This window comes from Anolis carolinensis, chromosome 1 (assembly GCF_035594765.1).
Source record: "Anolis carolinensis isolate JA03-04 chromosome 1, rAnoCar3.1.pri, whole genome shotgun sequence".
In the NCBI taxonomy this organism is placed as follows: Eukaryota; Metazoa; Chordata; class Lepidosauria; order Squamata; family Dactyloidae; genus Anolis; species Anolis carolinensis.
In genome coordinates, this window is record NC_085841.1 from 196,718,485 (window position 1) to 196,735,812 (window position 17,328).

Genomic DNA, 17,328 nt, shown 5'->3' on the forward strand with positions numbered 1-17,328 from the left:
TCCTTCACCTGCTCCTCTTTCTCCTTCCCATTGTATCCGAGTAACATGTCTCTCATGGAGATATATGTGCATAGAGCTGCCTTCATTTGTGGGCAAAGCGGAGAGGATTGTAGTCCCAATATGAATTCTGATCCCCAGTGAAATTTTCCTCCATTTCTAAAATTTCTAATCTAGTAACTGAAAACACAAGTTGAGTATTGAGAAAAATAGTCTTTAGGTATCTAAAGAAAAGGGATGAACAAAGTTTCCAAGAGAATGGATATCCAACAAATTTAATATTATTATCTGTAAACAACTGCTAATGTTTCATTAGATGTCTCCTGTAATGTCAAGGGAGGGAAGCAGTACAGCATAGTTTTCGCATGTTCCAATAGGTCTGTTATAATTGTGCAATAAATTGTGCAAAAGAAGTTATTTTATTGTATTTTAAGGCTCTATTTTTGTTCTCTTTTAGGATGAATCTGAATTTAGAGACAAGCTTACGCCGATCACCGTCTTTATGGAATATCAACTAGATTACAAAACGGCTTCTGATTCTACTGGTTTACAGCCCATCCTAAACATATTTACTCCTGCAAATATTAGCAGACAGGTAGAGATTTTCCTAACATTAATCCTTGTGGGATTGTGCATAGAAATATGATTGGTTTGTGAATTCTGCTGAGAAATGTCATCTGGACCATGTAGCTATGTAACTTAATGTTCTTTGATCCCATAGATGTAGGTTTGGGGTGGATATGGAAGTCTGATTTCCATATCTCAGAAGAAGATTATCCTTAGCGATCACATTTAATTTTCCCATAACTCTGGGCAGGCAACAAGATATACTGCCATTTTATTTTATTTGGGGAGGGGGGACCCAGACATAAACTACTAGGATCTCCTTTGAGTAAATGGAGAATACATTTTCCAAATTTTGAATCAAAGGAAAATGATTCTCTTCAGTGCCAACTAGCATATGTACACAATTCTCTTTAAAAAGCAAGGAGTCGGCTCTCATTTTACTGTTCACCCTTACCCCAAAGTTGTTCACATGCGAAGATGTTCATGTTATTAGTTACTTAAGTACTTATATTTTGAAAAATGCAAGGAATTGTATCATCCATAAAATATTGTAAAGACTTGGAACAATGAAAAGACACAAGTATTTTATTTTGCTTTATTTTTCAAATTCAGGCTCATATTCTTTTGGACTGTGGTGGTGACAATATATGCCAACCAGATTTGCAAGTGACTGTTGACAGGTAAAGACTAAAAGTTGTGATGGACAAAATTGTAAACCTGCTAGTTTGGAGAATCCTATGTTAGCTTAACTAATAAGCTAAGATATTAATGAACCTTTTGCAGTCCTTCTCTTTTTCCTTCAAAGCTTGAACAGTGCCTCCCAGCGTTGTCTAGATAACTGCCAATTCCCTTTTTATTCGAACTGGGATGGAACCTGTGATTTTAAGATGCATTTTACAACAAGCCGGGATATTGAACTAACTTCAGACCATTAATGATTTAATATCCTGATGTATTCCAAACCTGGTAGCCATGGCTTTCTACTTCAGATTAAATGGGAAACCATGGTTAATGAGAGACTTCTGGATTTAATTATCCAGGGAGAAACAAATGAACTTTTTTTGTTGTGTCAGAAGCAACTCAAGAACATAGTGCTAGTTGCTTCTGGTGTGCGAGAATCGGCCATCTACAGAGACGTTGCCCAGGGGACATCTGGATGTGTTACCATCCTGCTGGGAGGCTTCTCTCATGTCCCCCCAAACTAGAGCTGTCAGACAGGAGCTCACTCTGTCTCGCAGATTCAAACCAGCAACCTTCAGGTCAGCAGTTCAGCCAGCACGAGGGGTTAACCCATTGCGCCACCACGGCTCCTAACAAAAAAGCTAAATGCCTGGGTTAAATGGCTTATTTAAGTCTACTATGATCCATTGTTTTTATCCAAATGCAGCCATTGTGGGGCATGTGTCAGCTAAACGTGAGGAAAAATGGGATGTTGAGTTCCAGTGCTGTAGTGTTAGAGGAAATTAGATGTTGCAAAGTAATGCTTATAACAGTATTTGTCAGCTGTGCCAAAAGAAGGGGAACGAAAAAGGTGATTTAGATCAGGGAAATGACAGGAGGTCCTTAACCATTTAGATTTTTTCCTTTAAGAACCTTTCACCTGTGTGTAGAATTTCAAATACATATTCCACTACAAATAAAAGATAGTTACACTACAGAGAAAGATAGTTGGATGCTGTGCGTGAATCAGACTATTGACAGTTTTCCTCTTCCTTTTATTTCTCTCTTCTAAATTAATCCACGTCTTTGTGTTAAAGAATAAATAAGCAATCAAAAAGACACGGGAACATTCTAACATGTATTTGTTTATGGTATAAAATTATTCTCTCCAAACCAAGATATTTGTTCTTTAATGTTTTATCCAGCAGAGGTCAGCACTGTTTCTGTGTATGTATGTTTTATGAGGTCTGGACCTCTGAGAAGCTCAAACCTACCTTGAACAGATACTGTTTCAGACCTTGGAGGCTTTGTAGCTTTGACAAGCTTTGAGCTGACGTTCAGCTACCTCTGGAGGATCATACATTCCTTGGGGGGAAAGTAAGCTCAATCAATTCATTCCTTATTTGGTTTTGTGCAGTGATCAGAAGCAGATCTATGTTGGGGATGACAACCCTTTAACTCTCATCATCAATGCCCAGAACCTTGGAGAGGGAGCCTATGAAGCTGAACTTTTTGTCACTGTCCCACCTCAAGCAGACTTCATTGGCATCGTTCGCAACAGTGAGGTAAGCATAGCATCCATGCTGCAAGTAGCGCTATTGTTGCTGCTGTATAGGAGAGTTGTACAATTAAGTCTGCACTATGTGTCATATTCATTTCAAAGAAATATTTCATTTATTTGAACCTTCCTGAATGTTTATAATTATTGGGATTTTGTCTGCTAGCAAAAATAAAATGCTATGCAGGAGGATTGTTATGAAAGAAAGTGAATTTGTTTGATGGTCCATGGGCAGTTTGTCTGTGATAGCAAGTTATACTCTTATACTTTATTGGGGAGATCAGGCAGTGAGCTCCTGCATATTTCTGAATATACATTAGTTTGGGGAATGCCAAATCTCTTGACCCTCCCCCCTCCCAAACCCCCCCACAAATTCAGATGAGAGATTAGCATATATGTAAGGAGCCCCCAGTGATGCAATGAGTTAAACTCTTGTGCCGGCAGGACTGATGACTAACTGGTCGGAGGTTCGAATCCGGGGAGAGCACTGATGAGCTCCCTTTGTCAGCTTTAGCTCCCCATGTAGGAATATGAGAATAGCCTCCAACAAGGATGGTAAAACATCAGAATATCCAGGCGTCCGCTGGGCAACGTTCTTGCAGATGGCCAATTCTCCCACACCAGAAGTGACTTGCAGTTTCTCAAGTCACTCCTGACATGAAAAAAGCATATATCTTGCACTCATTTCTGGATGTGGAAGAAGGGTAAGGTTGGCCAAGTCTCTCCCATCCCAGCCTACCCCACCTGCTCTACTCTGCAATGTGGCCCCTACTAATAAAAGTTTGTCTGAGTCTATTCTAGATCCTGTTTCTCAGAAATTGACCGTAGAATCATTCTGGAAGATCCAGACATTCCTAGAGAGGTGTTCTCTTTGGGGGGGGGGGGAGAAAAACAATTCTTTATTTGCAGTTTTTCACTTTCATGGCAGTCCTGTGCCCATAATCCCATTTGGAGGACTGATGGAATATGTAAAATAAGGGAGAGTGTTTGACAGACAGTCCATCTACACTGCAGAATAACAGTTTAGCACCACTTTAATTGCTATAGCTCTATCGTATAGAATCCTATGTCTAACCAAACTACAAATTCCAGTATTCCGTAGCATTGATCCATGGCAGTTAACATGATGTTCAATTGCTGTAATTCAGAATCATTACAGTCAAAGTGAACCATTGTCTTCCCCATAAAGGTTTCACCGGTTCTGCTTAGTCCTATTTATCATAGCTATTTTATTTCTTCCCTCAAAACAAATCATATGGTACCCATGACCAGTGTGGACCTGGCAGCTGGAACTATAAAACTGGATGATCCTTGCCTTAAACTGTCTGGTAGGAGAGAGCGAGCAGCTCATGACTGAGCCAGTCTGCTGAGACAAAGCTATTTCTGTTTAGGCGCTTAGAGCCACACATTTGGTAATTGAATTAATTCAGGCTGATCTTCTTATAGCTTGGAGCAATTCCAAGTGACTGACACTAATGTTGGGTTGTCCCTCTTCTCCCCCTCAAAGGACCCTGACTTAAGTATGAAAGACTCAGTGAAATTCTCTTGAAAATTCTGTCTTGATAAAATTTCTAACTAAAACCTACTAATTACTTTATATCGTAGTTATTTTTTAATGAGATGGGCATCTTTGTCTCACTTTGACCTTTTACTTGAGTGTTTGAATATATCAGACTACATTGGGGAATTTACCAGTAAACACCTTAACAACTGAAAAGTTCTACCATCTTATTTATGCTGTATCTTTTTATATTTAGACTTGGAAAATTTTGTATGCCTAGAAAGAGTCTATTTTTAACTTTTTGTTCTTTTTGGAAGGATAGAAAGTATGATACTGTTCTTTGAAAACCTTTCCCTTTACCTCATTGCAGGCTTTAGCAAGACTCGCATGTGCCTTTAAAACCGAGAATCAAACTCGGCTGGTTGTCTGTGACCTTGGAAATCCTATGAAAGCGGGAACAAAGGTAAGTGTGTGGCTGTTTGCTTGCTTTTGTTAATAACAGAACAGAGAAGCCTGTGGATGCGAAAACAGAGCACACTTGTCAACAACCCAGGTGCCCCTGATGGCGCAGTGGATTAAACCCTTATGCTAGCAGGACTGATGACTTGAAGGTTGGGTTGCTGACCTGAAGGTTGCTGGTTCGAATCCAACTCAGGGTGGCTGTGGATGAGCTCCCTCTATCAGCTCCAGCTCCATGTGGGGAGATGAGAGAAGTCTCCCACAAGGATGGTAAAAACATCAAAAACATCTGGTTGTCCCCTGGGCAACGTCCTTGCAGATGGCCAGTTCTGTCACACCAGAAGCAACTTGCAGTTTCTCAAGTTGCTCCTGGCATGGAAAAAATGTCAATAATACCAAACTTACTATGAATAAACCAATATACTGGTGCCAACCTTTTGACCACCCTGTCACCTGGCTCCTCTAATGGTACTGGTAAGCATATTTGGACCTTCCATCCTTGTTTATTGTGTGCTGTATAAGCCTAAAAGTCAGAATCATAAGCCATTATCAGCCTTATGAGAGATGGCAGTGAAACAATGGACACGCATCCTATGTTTCTTAACTGCTCCCACATATAAGAGGAGTCAAGTGTGAATAACACTATGTATGTTTGACCTTCTAATTCCAAAAATGGCATCAATTTTCCCCTATCGACTATTGTTTTTGAGATACAGAACGTATGCCATCTACCAGTTGTCATCTGCTCACCCATAGGGAATCATGATAATCATATACATGTGATCTATCCAGTGTAATATTCTGAATTATTCTGGCACAGCTGGTTAATAGCCAGCAGCAATAAATCACCACTGACTATGAGGTCATTGGTTTGAAGCCCGGGTCGGGGTTAAAGCTCCCGATTGTTAATAGCCTAGCTTGCTGTTGACCTAAGCAGCTTGAAAGCAGATTTGTCTGTAAATAGAAAATTCAAGGTACCGCTTAATTTGAGGAGGCTAATTTAACTTAATTTATGACACCATAAAACTGTCTACGGCGTGCGAAGAACATGAGGAAGTACTACCATCAAAAGGACTCGGCGTCACAGTGGATGATGAAGCGGCAGCTCCCCCTGTGGCCAGAATCGAGCATACCCTCATGAAGCTAGAAGCTGAAAAATGTTAAATAGCCGCTATGTCTGTCTGTCTGTATATGTGGTATGTCTGATAATGACATTGAATGTTTGCTATGTATATGTGCATTGTAATCCACCCTGAGTCCCGTTCGGGGTGAGAAGGGTGGAATATAAATACTGTTAATAAATAAATAAACCAATGCCCAAAATAAACCCAGGAACAAACATAAAAACCAAGACACCGAGAAAAAGGGGGGACTGTGTAATAGGATCACAGCACACCAGCAGTATACTAGCTTTTTGTTGTTGTTTTATTATTATTGTTATTATTATTATATATTTATTTGTCCCTTACTTTTCTTCAGGACTGAGACCCCAAAGTAGCTCACCACCTTAAAACTATGCAAATTAAAAAACTAAAGAATATAAACATTGAAGTAGAACTAAATGTTCACAATTATTAAACCAATTCAGTTAAAATCTCATTAAACGAATAACTAAAAAACTCTTGAAAATCATTCACACTCCCTGCCTGTTCTTTAAAATGTTTCTGCTGTAAAATAAGAAACAATAACTGTCACGACCCAGGCTACAGAGCACCAATAACCATACGCAGAGGCCAGATTCTATCTAATATCTTTATTAAGGAAATATATAAAGTTAGTAAAAGCAAATGTAAAAGTTAGTCCAGAAGCAGACCTTTCAGGAAAGGTCAAATTTAGTCCAAAGAAACAATGTCCAATATGAAATATTAAGGTCCAAAGTTGTAATCCAATAACCGAAACACTCACTTTGCCAGGCAAAGTGAGGGGAGATGACAAGGTCCTTTAGTCCATGAACTTGAGCAAGGCTAGGAAATAACTTGATACTTGAAACAAGGCTTGAAACGTGGAACAAGGTAACGAGGAACAAGAACAAGGTCCGTGGAATAACTTGGTAAAATCCGTGAAACAAGGCAAGGTTTAGTCCTGGGAAACAAGACAAGGTCCGTAGGTAAACAAAGGCTGGGAAACAGGAGCGAAGGCTGGAAACAAGGCTAGGCTTGAGCAGGAACGAGGCTTGAATCGGAGCGCGCTGTCCAGACACAACTCGCTCCGGAGGCTGACGAATTGACTCCGCGAAGTTACTACGCGGGTAAAACACCTATATAGAGTCTAACTTTCCCGCCGAAGCAGTTCTCTGGGAACCAGAAACGAAAGCTAAACTCTGAGACCAGATGTTTGACTCCTTAAAGATTCTCACGAAAAACAGACTTAATTGGGTACATTCTTAGCTGCTATTCTCGCACTTCTGCGCGAAGCTGCTTCCAAACCCCTCTGTTGTTTACAAAACTCATGGCGAGAGAACACGGGAGATGTAGGCTCAGGGTTTGTTTGACATACTTCTGGGACACAACTTTCTTGCAGGTGCAAGGTTCCCAGATCTGCCTGGGAAAGATCAGGCTGAGAAGATTCCAGTTCTGACTGGGAAGGTAAAAAACCCAAGTTTTCTTCTTCATCAGGCATTACAATGTCATGAGCAAGACTACAAGGCCCATGAGTCATCACACTATCCCCCTCCTCAAGGCCCCTCCCAAACTGGGACTCTCCCCCCGAGGCGCGAGGTCGTGGTTTGGCGGGATAGGTCTGATGAAAGCGACGGGTTAGATCAGGAGCATGGACTGTGGAGGCGTCTTCCCAAGAGCGTTCCTCAGGGCCAAAACCCACCCAGTCAATGAGATATTGCAGGCGGCGGCGGTGAAAGCGAGAATCCAAAATGTCTTGAACCTCGAACTCGTCCTCCCCATCCACCAAAATAGGGACAGGGGCCGGCCGGTCTACATCTGGCCGCACACCATCCGCCGGAAGGAGCAGGGAGCGGTGAAACACTGGGTGAATGCGCATTGAACGCGGAAGTTGGAGTTTGAAAGTCACGGGGTTTAATTGCGCCACCACTGGATAGGGGCCAATGAAACGGGCATCTAACTTCCGGCAAGGGCGATGTGAGGGCAAAAAGCGAGTGGACAGAAAAACCCGATCTCCTACCTTGATTTCGGGGCCCGGCTGGCGATGTTTGTCCGCGTGACGTTTATAGTCCTCCTTGGCTTGTTCCAGTTGCTGGAGCAAAAGTTGTTGCACCGCTGTGAGTTCCTGCAGCCAATCTTCTGCTGCGGGAACTTCTGAAGTTTCAATGACAGGGGGAAAGAAACGTGGATGGAAGCCGTAGTTTGCAAAGAACGGCGTTTCTTTTGTAGAAGCCTGGACTCCATTGTTGTAGGCAAATTCCGACAGTGGTAACAGAGAAGCCCAATTGTCCTGTTGGTAGTTTACATAACAGCGAAGGTACTGTTCCAAAGTGGCGTTGGTGCGCTCCGTTTGCCCATCCGTTTGGGGATGATGAGCTGAAGATAAACGAGAGTCTATGCCCAATAGTTTTTGTAGTGCCTTCCAGAAACGAGAGGTGAATTGGGAACCACGGTCTGTGACCAAACTCTTGGGCAATCCATGTAGTCTGAAAACATGTTGGAGGAATAAATCTGCAGTCTCTTGGGCCGTGGGAAGACCTTCACAGGGAATGAAATGGGCTAACTTGGTGAAAAGGTCCACCACCACTAGGATCGTGGTGAATCCACAGGAAGGTGGTAAGTCAGTGATAAAATCCGCAGAAATTATTTCCCATGGGCGAGATGGGTTAGGAAGGGGGTGTAGAAGCCCTGAGGGCTTCTCCCTTCTTATCTTGGAGCGCTGGCATACTGGGCAGGTGTTAACATATTTTTCCACATCCTTGCGGATCTTGGGCCACCAGAAATCTCTTAGGATCAAATGCATGGTTTTAAATAGTCCGAAATGCCCTGCTGGTTTGCAGTCATGACACAGACGAAGTGCTTTTTCCCTGCCCGGTCCGGGTGGGATATAAACATGATTTCTATAGCAAAGCAGTCCATCTTTAAGCGAAAAGGGAAAATGCAGACCTTGACGAAGTTGGTCCTGCGCCCAGGCATCTGCTTGCTGACTAGCCCTGATTTCTTGAGCACAGATGGGCCCTGGAGTAGAGGGAGTTGAATCAATGGGAGTGGATTTGGTGTTCCCCACTGTGAGCGTGGCAAAGTTCTCGGGTTGCAGTAGTTGGGATTCAAAGGTCTCCTTGCGTCCTGCAGCGTATTCCGGTTTACGTGACAGGGCGTCTGCTTGCTTGGTTTGGGCTGGGGTCACATAATGAATCTGGAAGTTGAAACGTTCAAAGAATAAAGCCCAACGTTGCTGCCTTTGATTTAGCTTGCGGGCAGTTCTTAGATGTTCTAGATTCCGATGATCAGTGTGGACTTCAATGGGAAATTTGGCCCCTTCTAGCCAATGTCTCCAAGTTTCAAAAGCTGCCTTTATGGCTAATAGTTCTTTTTCCCAAATGGTATAGTTCCTCTCTGGTGCGGTTAGTTGACGAGAATAATAGGCACAAGGATGAAGGTGATCTCCCACCGGTTGTAGGAGCACAGCCCCAATTGCCACATCAGAGGCGTCCGCTTGCACCACGAAAAGGGTTTCAGGATCTGGATGCTGAAGGATTGGCTGGGATGTGAATAATTTCTTTAGTTGCTGGAACCCTTTCTCTGCTTGATCAGTCCAGCGGAAGGGCTGTTTTCCACGGATGCAGCTAGTGATTGGGTCAGACCAGCGGGCAAAATCTGGAATGAACTTGCGGTAATAGTTCGCGAACCCCAAGAATCGCTGCACCTCCTTCTTGTTAGTTGGCGCCCGCCATTCCAATACTGCTGAAACCTTGGCTGGATCCATGGAGAGCCCTAGAGGCGAGATACGGTATCCAAGGAAATCTACCTCTTGTAGATCAAAAGCGCATTTTTCCAGCTTGGCATAAAGTCCATGATCCCGCAATCGTTGTAACACCATTTTGACGTGGTTCTCATGTTCTGATTGTGATCTAGAAAACACCAAAAAATCGTCCAGGTAGATTATCAAGAACCTATCTAGATAGTCCTGGAAAATGTCATTGACAAAATGCTGGAACGTTGCGGGAGCTCCGCATAATCCATAATTCATAACTCGGGACTCGAATAGTCCGAATTTGGTCTGAAAGGCGGTCTTCCACTCGTCCCCTTCTCTGATGCGAACTAAGTTGTAAGCTCCCCGAAGATCCAGCTTGGTGTAAACCTTGGCTCCTCGAAGTCGGTCTAGTAGATCCGAGATTAAGGGCAGGGGATAGCTGTTCCGCTTGGTGATATTATTCAATGCTCTGTAGTCCACCACCAAGCGTAATTCCCCTGATTTCTTCTTCACAAACATCACTGGGGAGGCGGCTGGAGATTGAGAGGGTCTGATGAATCCCTTGCGAAGGTTTGTCTCTATGAATTCCCTGAGAGCTTCTTGCTCTGGTTCAGTCAGGGAGTAGAGATGCCCTCGCGGGATCGGGGCCCCCTCCACCAAGTCAATGGCACAGTCATAAGGTCTATGTGGGGGTAACTTTTCGGCTTCTTTTTCATTGAATACATCCCAATACTCGGAGTACTTCTTTGGCAAGGTGATAATGGGCTCGGTGTCTGTGGCATGGCAGACCTTGGCTACGAGGCAATGGTTTTGGCAGTACTTTGAAGCAAACTGCAGTTCTCTGTTGGACCAGGAGATGCTTGGGTCGTGAAGCGTCAGCCATGGAATCCCCAAAATCACAGGGAAATGGGGAACCTCAGTAACAAAGAAGGAAATCTCTTCCATATGTTCCCTTATCCACATCCTGGTGGGTTCCGACCACTGGCTTACGGGGCCCGTCTTGAGAGGGCGGCCATCGATGGCTTGCACCACACGGGCATTCTTGAAGTCATGATATTGTAATCCCAGAGAGTCGGCATACTCTCTATCAATGAAATTGTTGGTAGCTCCTGAGTCTATCATGGCGTGGATCATGACGGGTCCCTTTTTTGCTGACCATAAGGTGACCACTAGAAGGAACAGGACCCCGGTTGGCGGCTCTTGAACGGGTTTCTTGACCGGGTTGGCGAGCCTCTCTACGCCCGGTCGTTGGCTTCCCCCGCCGGCTGTGTGCCAGCCGTCTCAGACGCTTTCGTCTCCGTGGAGGACGCCGCCGCAAGACGGGCGGCGGGCTTCCCTTTGGCTGGGCACTCTCTGGCGAAGTGGCCCCCATTCCCGCAATACCAGCAGAGATTTAGGCGTTGGCGGCGGGCCTTCTCGGCGGCATCCAATCTGGGACGCACATTGCCCAACTGCATCGGCACCTCCTCGCTCCCTCTGGGGTATGGGGATGGTGGTGGGGGTCTCCACACTGGACGCGGCTGAACGCTGGCGGGAGCGGGAGGTTTTGCCCCAGCTCTACCGCTCTGGCCTCGTACCCACTGTTTTCTGTTGGCAATCATGACTTCAGCCCGTAAACATTGATCGATGAGTGCTTCCAGCGTTTGGGGAGGATCCACCTTGGAGATTTCCTCCAGCATTTCAATGTTGAGACCCTCCCGAAATTGTCCTCTGAGGGCAACATCGTTCCAGCCGGTGTTGTGGGCCAGCACTCGGAACTCGGCTATGTACTGAGACATGGGTCTGTCTCCTTGGAAGAGGCGGCGGAGTTTGTGCCCGGCGGCCTCCAAATTGTCCTCGATTCCCCAGGTCGCCTTAAGGTGGTCCAAGAAGTGTTGCGCTGACCTTAGATGTGGGGAGGCTTGGTCGAACAGAGCCGTCGCCCAGTTAGCCGCTGGCCCGTCTAGGAGACTGTAAATCCACGCCACCTTGATGTCTTCCTGGGGAAACTCGGCATCACGGGCCTCTAGATAAGCTTGGCATTGGCGACGGAAAACATGAACCTTAGAAGCTTCTCCAGTAAACTTGGTTGGCAACGCCATGGCCGGAAGACGGATTCCGCGTTCCTTCAAACCCTTTATTTCCCCATCCTGTGCATTGAGCTTATCACGGATTCGGTCCACCTCATCCTTGTCGATGGTGTAGGTAATCGGCTGGCCGCTCGGCCCAGGTACGGTTCCGGTAGACATTCTGGCCGAGGTTAATTGGTGCTTAGGGTGGCGGAGTCAAACTGTCACGACCCAGGCTACAGAGCACCAATAACCATACGCAGAGGCCAGATTCTATCTAATATCTTTATTAAGGAAATATATAAAGTTAGTAAAAGCAAATGTAAAAGTTAGTCCAGAAGCAGACCTTTCAGGAAAGGTCAAATTTAGTCCAAAGAAACAATGTCCAATATGAAATATTAAGGTCCAAAGTTGTAATCCAATAACCGAAACACTCACTTTGCCAGGCAAAGTGAGGGGAGATGACAAGGTCCTTTAGTCCATGAACTTGAGCAAGGCTAGGAAATAACTTGATACTTGAAACAAGGCTTGAAACGTGGAACAAGGTAACGAGGAACAAGAACAAGGTCCGTGGAATAACTTGGTAAAATCCGTGAAACAAGGCAAGGTTTAGTCCTGGGAAACAAGACAAGGTCCGTAGGTAAACAAAGGCTGGGAAACAGGAGCGAAGGCTGGAAACAAGGCTAGGCTTGAGCAGGAACGAGGCTTGAATCGGAGCGCGCTGTCCAGACACAACTCGCTCCGGAGGCTGACGAATTGACTCCGCGAAGTTACTACGCGGGTAAAACACCTATATAGAGTCTAACTTTCCCGCCGAAGCAGTTCTCTGGGAACCAGAAACGAAAGCTAAACTCTGAGACCAGATGTTTGACTCCTTAAAGATTCTCACGAAAAACAGACTTAATTGGGTACATTCTTAGCTGCTATTCTCGCACTTCTGCGCGAAGCTGCTTCCAAACCCCTCTGTTGTTTACAAAACTCATGGCGAGAGAACACGGGAGATGTAGGCTCAGGGTTTGTTTGACATACTTCTGGGACACAACTTTCTTGCAGGTGCAAGGTTCCCAGATCTGCCTGGGAAAGATCAGGCTGAGAAGATTCCAGTTCTGACTGGGAAGGTAAAAAACCCAAGTTTTCTTCTTCATCAGGCATTACAATGTCATGAGCAAGACTACAAGGCCCATGAGTCATCACAATAACTGATATGTGTGAACACAACAAACCGGTACAAGCAAACCTCCCCCTGCCTGTTCAATATTAAAATCCTTTCCTGCTTCTCTTGCGTTCTAGCTCTCAGCTGGTCTTCATTTCAGCGTTCACCAAGAATCAGAGATGGACACCTTTGTGAAGTTTGACTTACAGATCCGTAGGTAAGAAACCTTTATTCTCTGTGTTTGTTTACCTATTTAATATAGTGGTTATTTAAGTGGATGGACAAAAAAGTAAAAATTATTATGGTTGGTGAAGCTGTCATTATTATTACGTTTCAGTTAGACTATGAAAAATAGGTAGGGAGAATTTATCCCACAGGCCAGGGTTTCTTAGACTTAGATGTGATTTCTGCATCTAAAATTGTCTGCTGTCTCCTCCAAAGCTGCTATTTTGAAATTGCAGTGTTTGTGCCGAGTCAGGCCTTTGTGGCTAATCCATTACATTTTGAACACAGAGCCTTCAGTCTTGAATCTTATCTGCCCATATCTGAATGTTTGTGCTGTAAAAGGTAGATATTGATTTGCAAGGCTCTTAACATAAGAGCTATGGACAGAACGAAGGCGAAACAGAGAGAGGGAGAGTCTATCTATGTTCAAGGGATGTTTCAAGTGACTGTTTTGAGCAAATGGAAAATAAAACATCAGGTCCTCCTATCATCCATAGCACCCTTCTCTGGGATAGTATTTTTGGGGTGTGAATTCTGGAGTGTGAGAGGCTCAAACCTAGATATGGGTCTTAGGAGACAATGGTTAGTTTTCTTAGTTTAAGTGATTGTGCATTTGTAGTTCTGTTACTTTGTTATGAATTTGTTTTTAATATGTTGCAGTTATGAATTCCATTGATTGTGTATTTTTCTTGTAATGACTTTGCATTTTTGTAGATTCCTGTGGATTCCACACACACACACACACACACACACACACACACACACAATTTATTTAGACTTTTATTAATCTTAATGGATGAATTAATATAACAATAAGACATGCTTCTATGGATCAATATGCACCACTGAAACTACCATAGACTCTCAGCCCTCTTCTATTCTGCCATATAATTCAGTTCAAAGCAGAGAATCTGGATTTTGTATAGCAGTGTCGAAGGGGTCCCATGTTAACTGGAACTTTATACTTTAAATAAAAAAGCTTTTTTATAAACTGTGTTACACTAAGTTAGGTTTGTCTGCAGTTGTCTTAATTTGTTTTTAATTCTAGTGTTTCAGTATTAATGTCAACTCAGTAAAGTGTTTGTGGTATTAACAAAATAACATACAGATTAAAACAACTTCAACATCTTAAGTGAATGAAAAAAACTTATGCATGAGGTGGTGTGCTTTTGGTAATACTAGCTAAGCCCCAAAAGTTTCAATTAGTACGCATGTTTCCATGGCCTTGTTCTGGGTTTCCCTTTAACAGTATTTCCAAATCTGCAGCATCGAAGACATCGATGAACCCATATATACTGCCATATAATCCAGTTTAAACTGCATTATATAATGGTCAGTGTAGACTCAGAGCTCATATACACAGAACTTTAATTCAGTTTTTTTCTCGGATTAGCCTGAGGCGTCCAAACAATACCTTAGGCTAATACAGTTTAGCCTGGAAGTGGTCTCATATAACACAGATTGAATCAGATTATATGAGTCTACACTGCCATATAGTTCAGTTCAGTGCAGTTGATCTGCATTCTGAAACTGGATTATATGGCAGTGTAGATGGGGCCTATGAAAGGAAGTGCTCTGTCTTTGTAATGTGCAATTAATTGAGTTTTCTGCTACAAGATGGAGTGATAGCTGCCCTTTCAGATAGTTTAAAAATGAAATTATACTTTTAATAATCAAGATTAGATTTTTAAAAATGGATTAAATGGGCATCCTTAGAGAGTGCTTTGGGAACACACTCTTTGTGCACTCCATCCAGTAAATGTTTGTTTTGACAAGAGAATTGGAATCTCTCTCTGTTGCTGTTTTGCAGCTCAAACCTGTTCAACAACGAAAGCCCCACAGTCTCATACCAAGTGGACTTGGCCATCTTAGCAGCGGTAGAAATCAGAGGGTGAGTCCTGAGCCTGAAACCAGTTTTAGCCACTGGCCTGTTCTCTTTCTTTGATAACACTGTGTAACAAAATTTGAAAAAAAAATCCATTCCTGGTTTAAAGGTGTTATTTCCTGTTTAATTATGTAGTGTGTGCTTTGATAGTAGTTGTTATACACCAGAACCCTAGTTTTTGTGGCTACCACACACTATGAATTGGTTGAGATTCAGTAAGATACTCATTGAAAAACTATAGCAAAATGTGCAGCAGGATGTCCAGCAAAAACAAGGTTTTGGCAGTTTAATAAACCTTTCCCTTGTTTGTATGATAGACCCAATTAGGAAATTACATTTATAACCCAGGAACAAATGTCGTGTTACATAGTGTAATTGTATGCCTTGCACTGTGTCTTTTCTGTCTGATCCTCACTGTTGGCTCCTTGGACAACTTAGGGTCTCTTCACCTGATCACATCTTTCTTCCAATTCCTAACTGGCAACCCAAGGAGAATCCAGAAACCGAAGATGACATTGGGCCCCTGGTTCAACATATCTACGAGGTAGGTGCCGTTTAGAATATGGAAGGGTATATGTTTGACCCTGCAGATGCTTTGACCAACAATCCTCATAAGCCTCATGGAGCCAGGGCAGAGGTTTCTGATATAGGAATTGTCATTCAAAGCATTGGAGATCCAAAGTATAAATTGTGCAGCTTAACATGCAGGGATTATTTTCCTGAGAGGGCTAATCACATGACCCTATGGGCTGTAAACCTTTTTTAAAAATTAGCAAAACTAGCTGAAGATTTTGCTTGAATCCAGCTATGTTGTGTTTCCATTGTCATCCTAAACACAAATCACTCTTGTGTGGCTTCCTCTTTTTGAACAATGGAACAGAGAAGCTAAAAGGAAAAAGCGGTCCATTAGTTAGGTACTGTGGCTTTCCAGCTGGTTACCAATCTTCAAGGAAACCCATAAAACTGAGTATTTATCCAGCTTCTACTGTGTGTGATAAGCTTTCTTAACAGAACTTATACACAATGCGTCACTACAAAGTAAATGCTTTTAAAAAAAACCTATAACTTTAATACAACAGAAAATCTTTGTCATGCATTTCTTATTCCCAATATATTTGAAGCACAGTTTATATTTCTTAAGTGGTAGTGTTGAAAATGTTAGTGGCGTTAACAGGAGTATCTTAATTGTATTAGATACTTTCCCCCAAATTAGTCAAGTTCCTCAAAGTCATGAACCCCCCTTGCACAGACACTTGTTTTCCTTGTAGAAATGCTTCAACAGCCCTTTGTCTAAAAGTGCCATGGAGTCACATATATGGGGCTGAGTGACATATTTTGGAGATAGTGGAGAAGGAATAGTGTGGGAATTCCCTTTCATGAACATATAGAGGTGGAATGACATAGTTTCCAATTGTATGATACTGAGGGATTGAGGCGAGGTTAGAGTCATAATCCAACAAAAGACATTTTCGCAGGCTTTGAGATTCTTTCTGATTAAACCAAGAATCTTTGAGGTGGCTAGGAATTACAGAAATAAATCTTGGCCTTTTTTTGGAAGAGATTAAAGATATAGGAACATAATAAGTCCAACCAGATATATTATTGCAGGAGTGAGAAGATAGAATTCCTCATGGCCATTTTTATTTGTTCTCCCCAGCTCCGAAATAATGGCCCAAGTGCCTTCAGCAAAGTGATGCTCAACCTTCAGTGGCCTTACAAGTATAACAACAATACTCTTCTGTATATTATCAAGTATGAAATCGAAGGACCCATGTCCTGTACCTCTGATATGGAGATTAACCCACTAAAAATAAAGGTAAGAGAAAAGACTCTCCTATATGCTGAGAAAGCTGTTTTGTACAAATTAAATCATGAGGATAATTGTTAATTGTTGTGATAAGCAACATTCTTTATTATCATCATCATCATTAAAAAAAGGTTTAAAGTTCAATTGTTAGTAGGATACCACTTTGTGTGGCTCTACCACTGGATTGATTAATGCAATCAGTAGTGTTTCTTATAAGAATTGAAAAAAAGTATAGCTGAGGGAATCAGCTTCTACATTAGAAAGAGGCATCCTTGGTGTGGCTGCCAATGTGTGAAGAACCCTGTGATACTACAGCAGCTGTAGGGATGTTACATGGGATCTTGGTTGGTATTTGTCATTGCTGTACTTTGTGGTGTGCCTTGGAGGTTGCAGAAGAGACTAGTCCCATCATGGGACTAGATATTGTATGGGTCATAAATTCCAGTTTACAGTTTGTTCCCAAGTTAATGAACTAGATAGGTTTTGTAGGCTAGTTCCTAAGTTGAATGTATAGGTAAGTTGGTACATTTTTCAAGTGTAACTCACTTTGGATAGCATAGGGAAGGGTTAACACACCTGTGGTGTTTCTTTGGCTG

General features: G+C 42.8%; 1 protein-coding gene and 1 long non-coding RNA gene across 4 annotated transcripts in view; one reads left to right on the forward strand and one right to left on the reverse strand.

Annotated features, from left to right (window-relative positions):
- LOC103280023 (uncharacterized) overlaps positions 1 to 17,328 on the reverse strand; it is a 1,071,411-nt gene that overhangs the window by 199,640 nt on the left and 854,443 nt on the right. The gene's annotated exons all lie outside the window — the stretch shown is intronic.
- Positions 1 to 17,328, forward strand: part of itgav (integrin subunit alpha V) — a 97,811-nt gene that overhangs the window by 63,427 nt on the left and 17,056 nt on the right. Inside the window, exons 18-25 of the mRNA XM_003228848.4 lie at positions 455 to 592; positions 1,177 to 1,244; positions 2,642 to 2,789; positions 4,654 to 4,746; positions 12,953 to 13,032; positions 14,851 to 14,931; positions 15,364 to 15,469; positions 16,583 to 16,741. Coding sequence (XP_003228896.3) covers positions 455 to 592; positions 1,177 to 1,244; positions 2,642 to 2,789; positions 4,654 to 4,746; positions 12,953 to 13,032; positions 14,851 to 14,931; positions 15,364 to 15,469; positions 16,583 to 16,741 — 873 coding nt within the window. The remainder of the gene's footprint in view (positions 1 to 454; positions 593 to 1,176; positions 1,245 to 2,641; positions 2,790 to 4,653; positions 4,747 to 12,952; positions 13,033 to 14,850; positions 14,932 to 15,363; positions 15,470 to 16,582; positions 16,742 to 17,328) is intronic.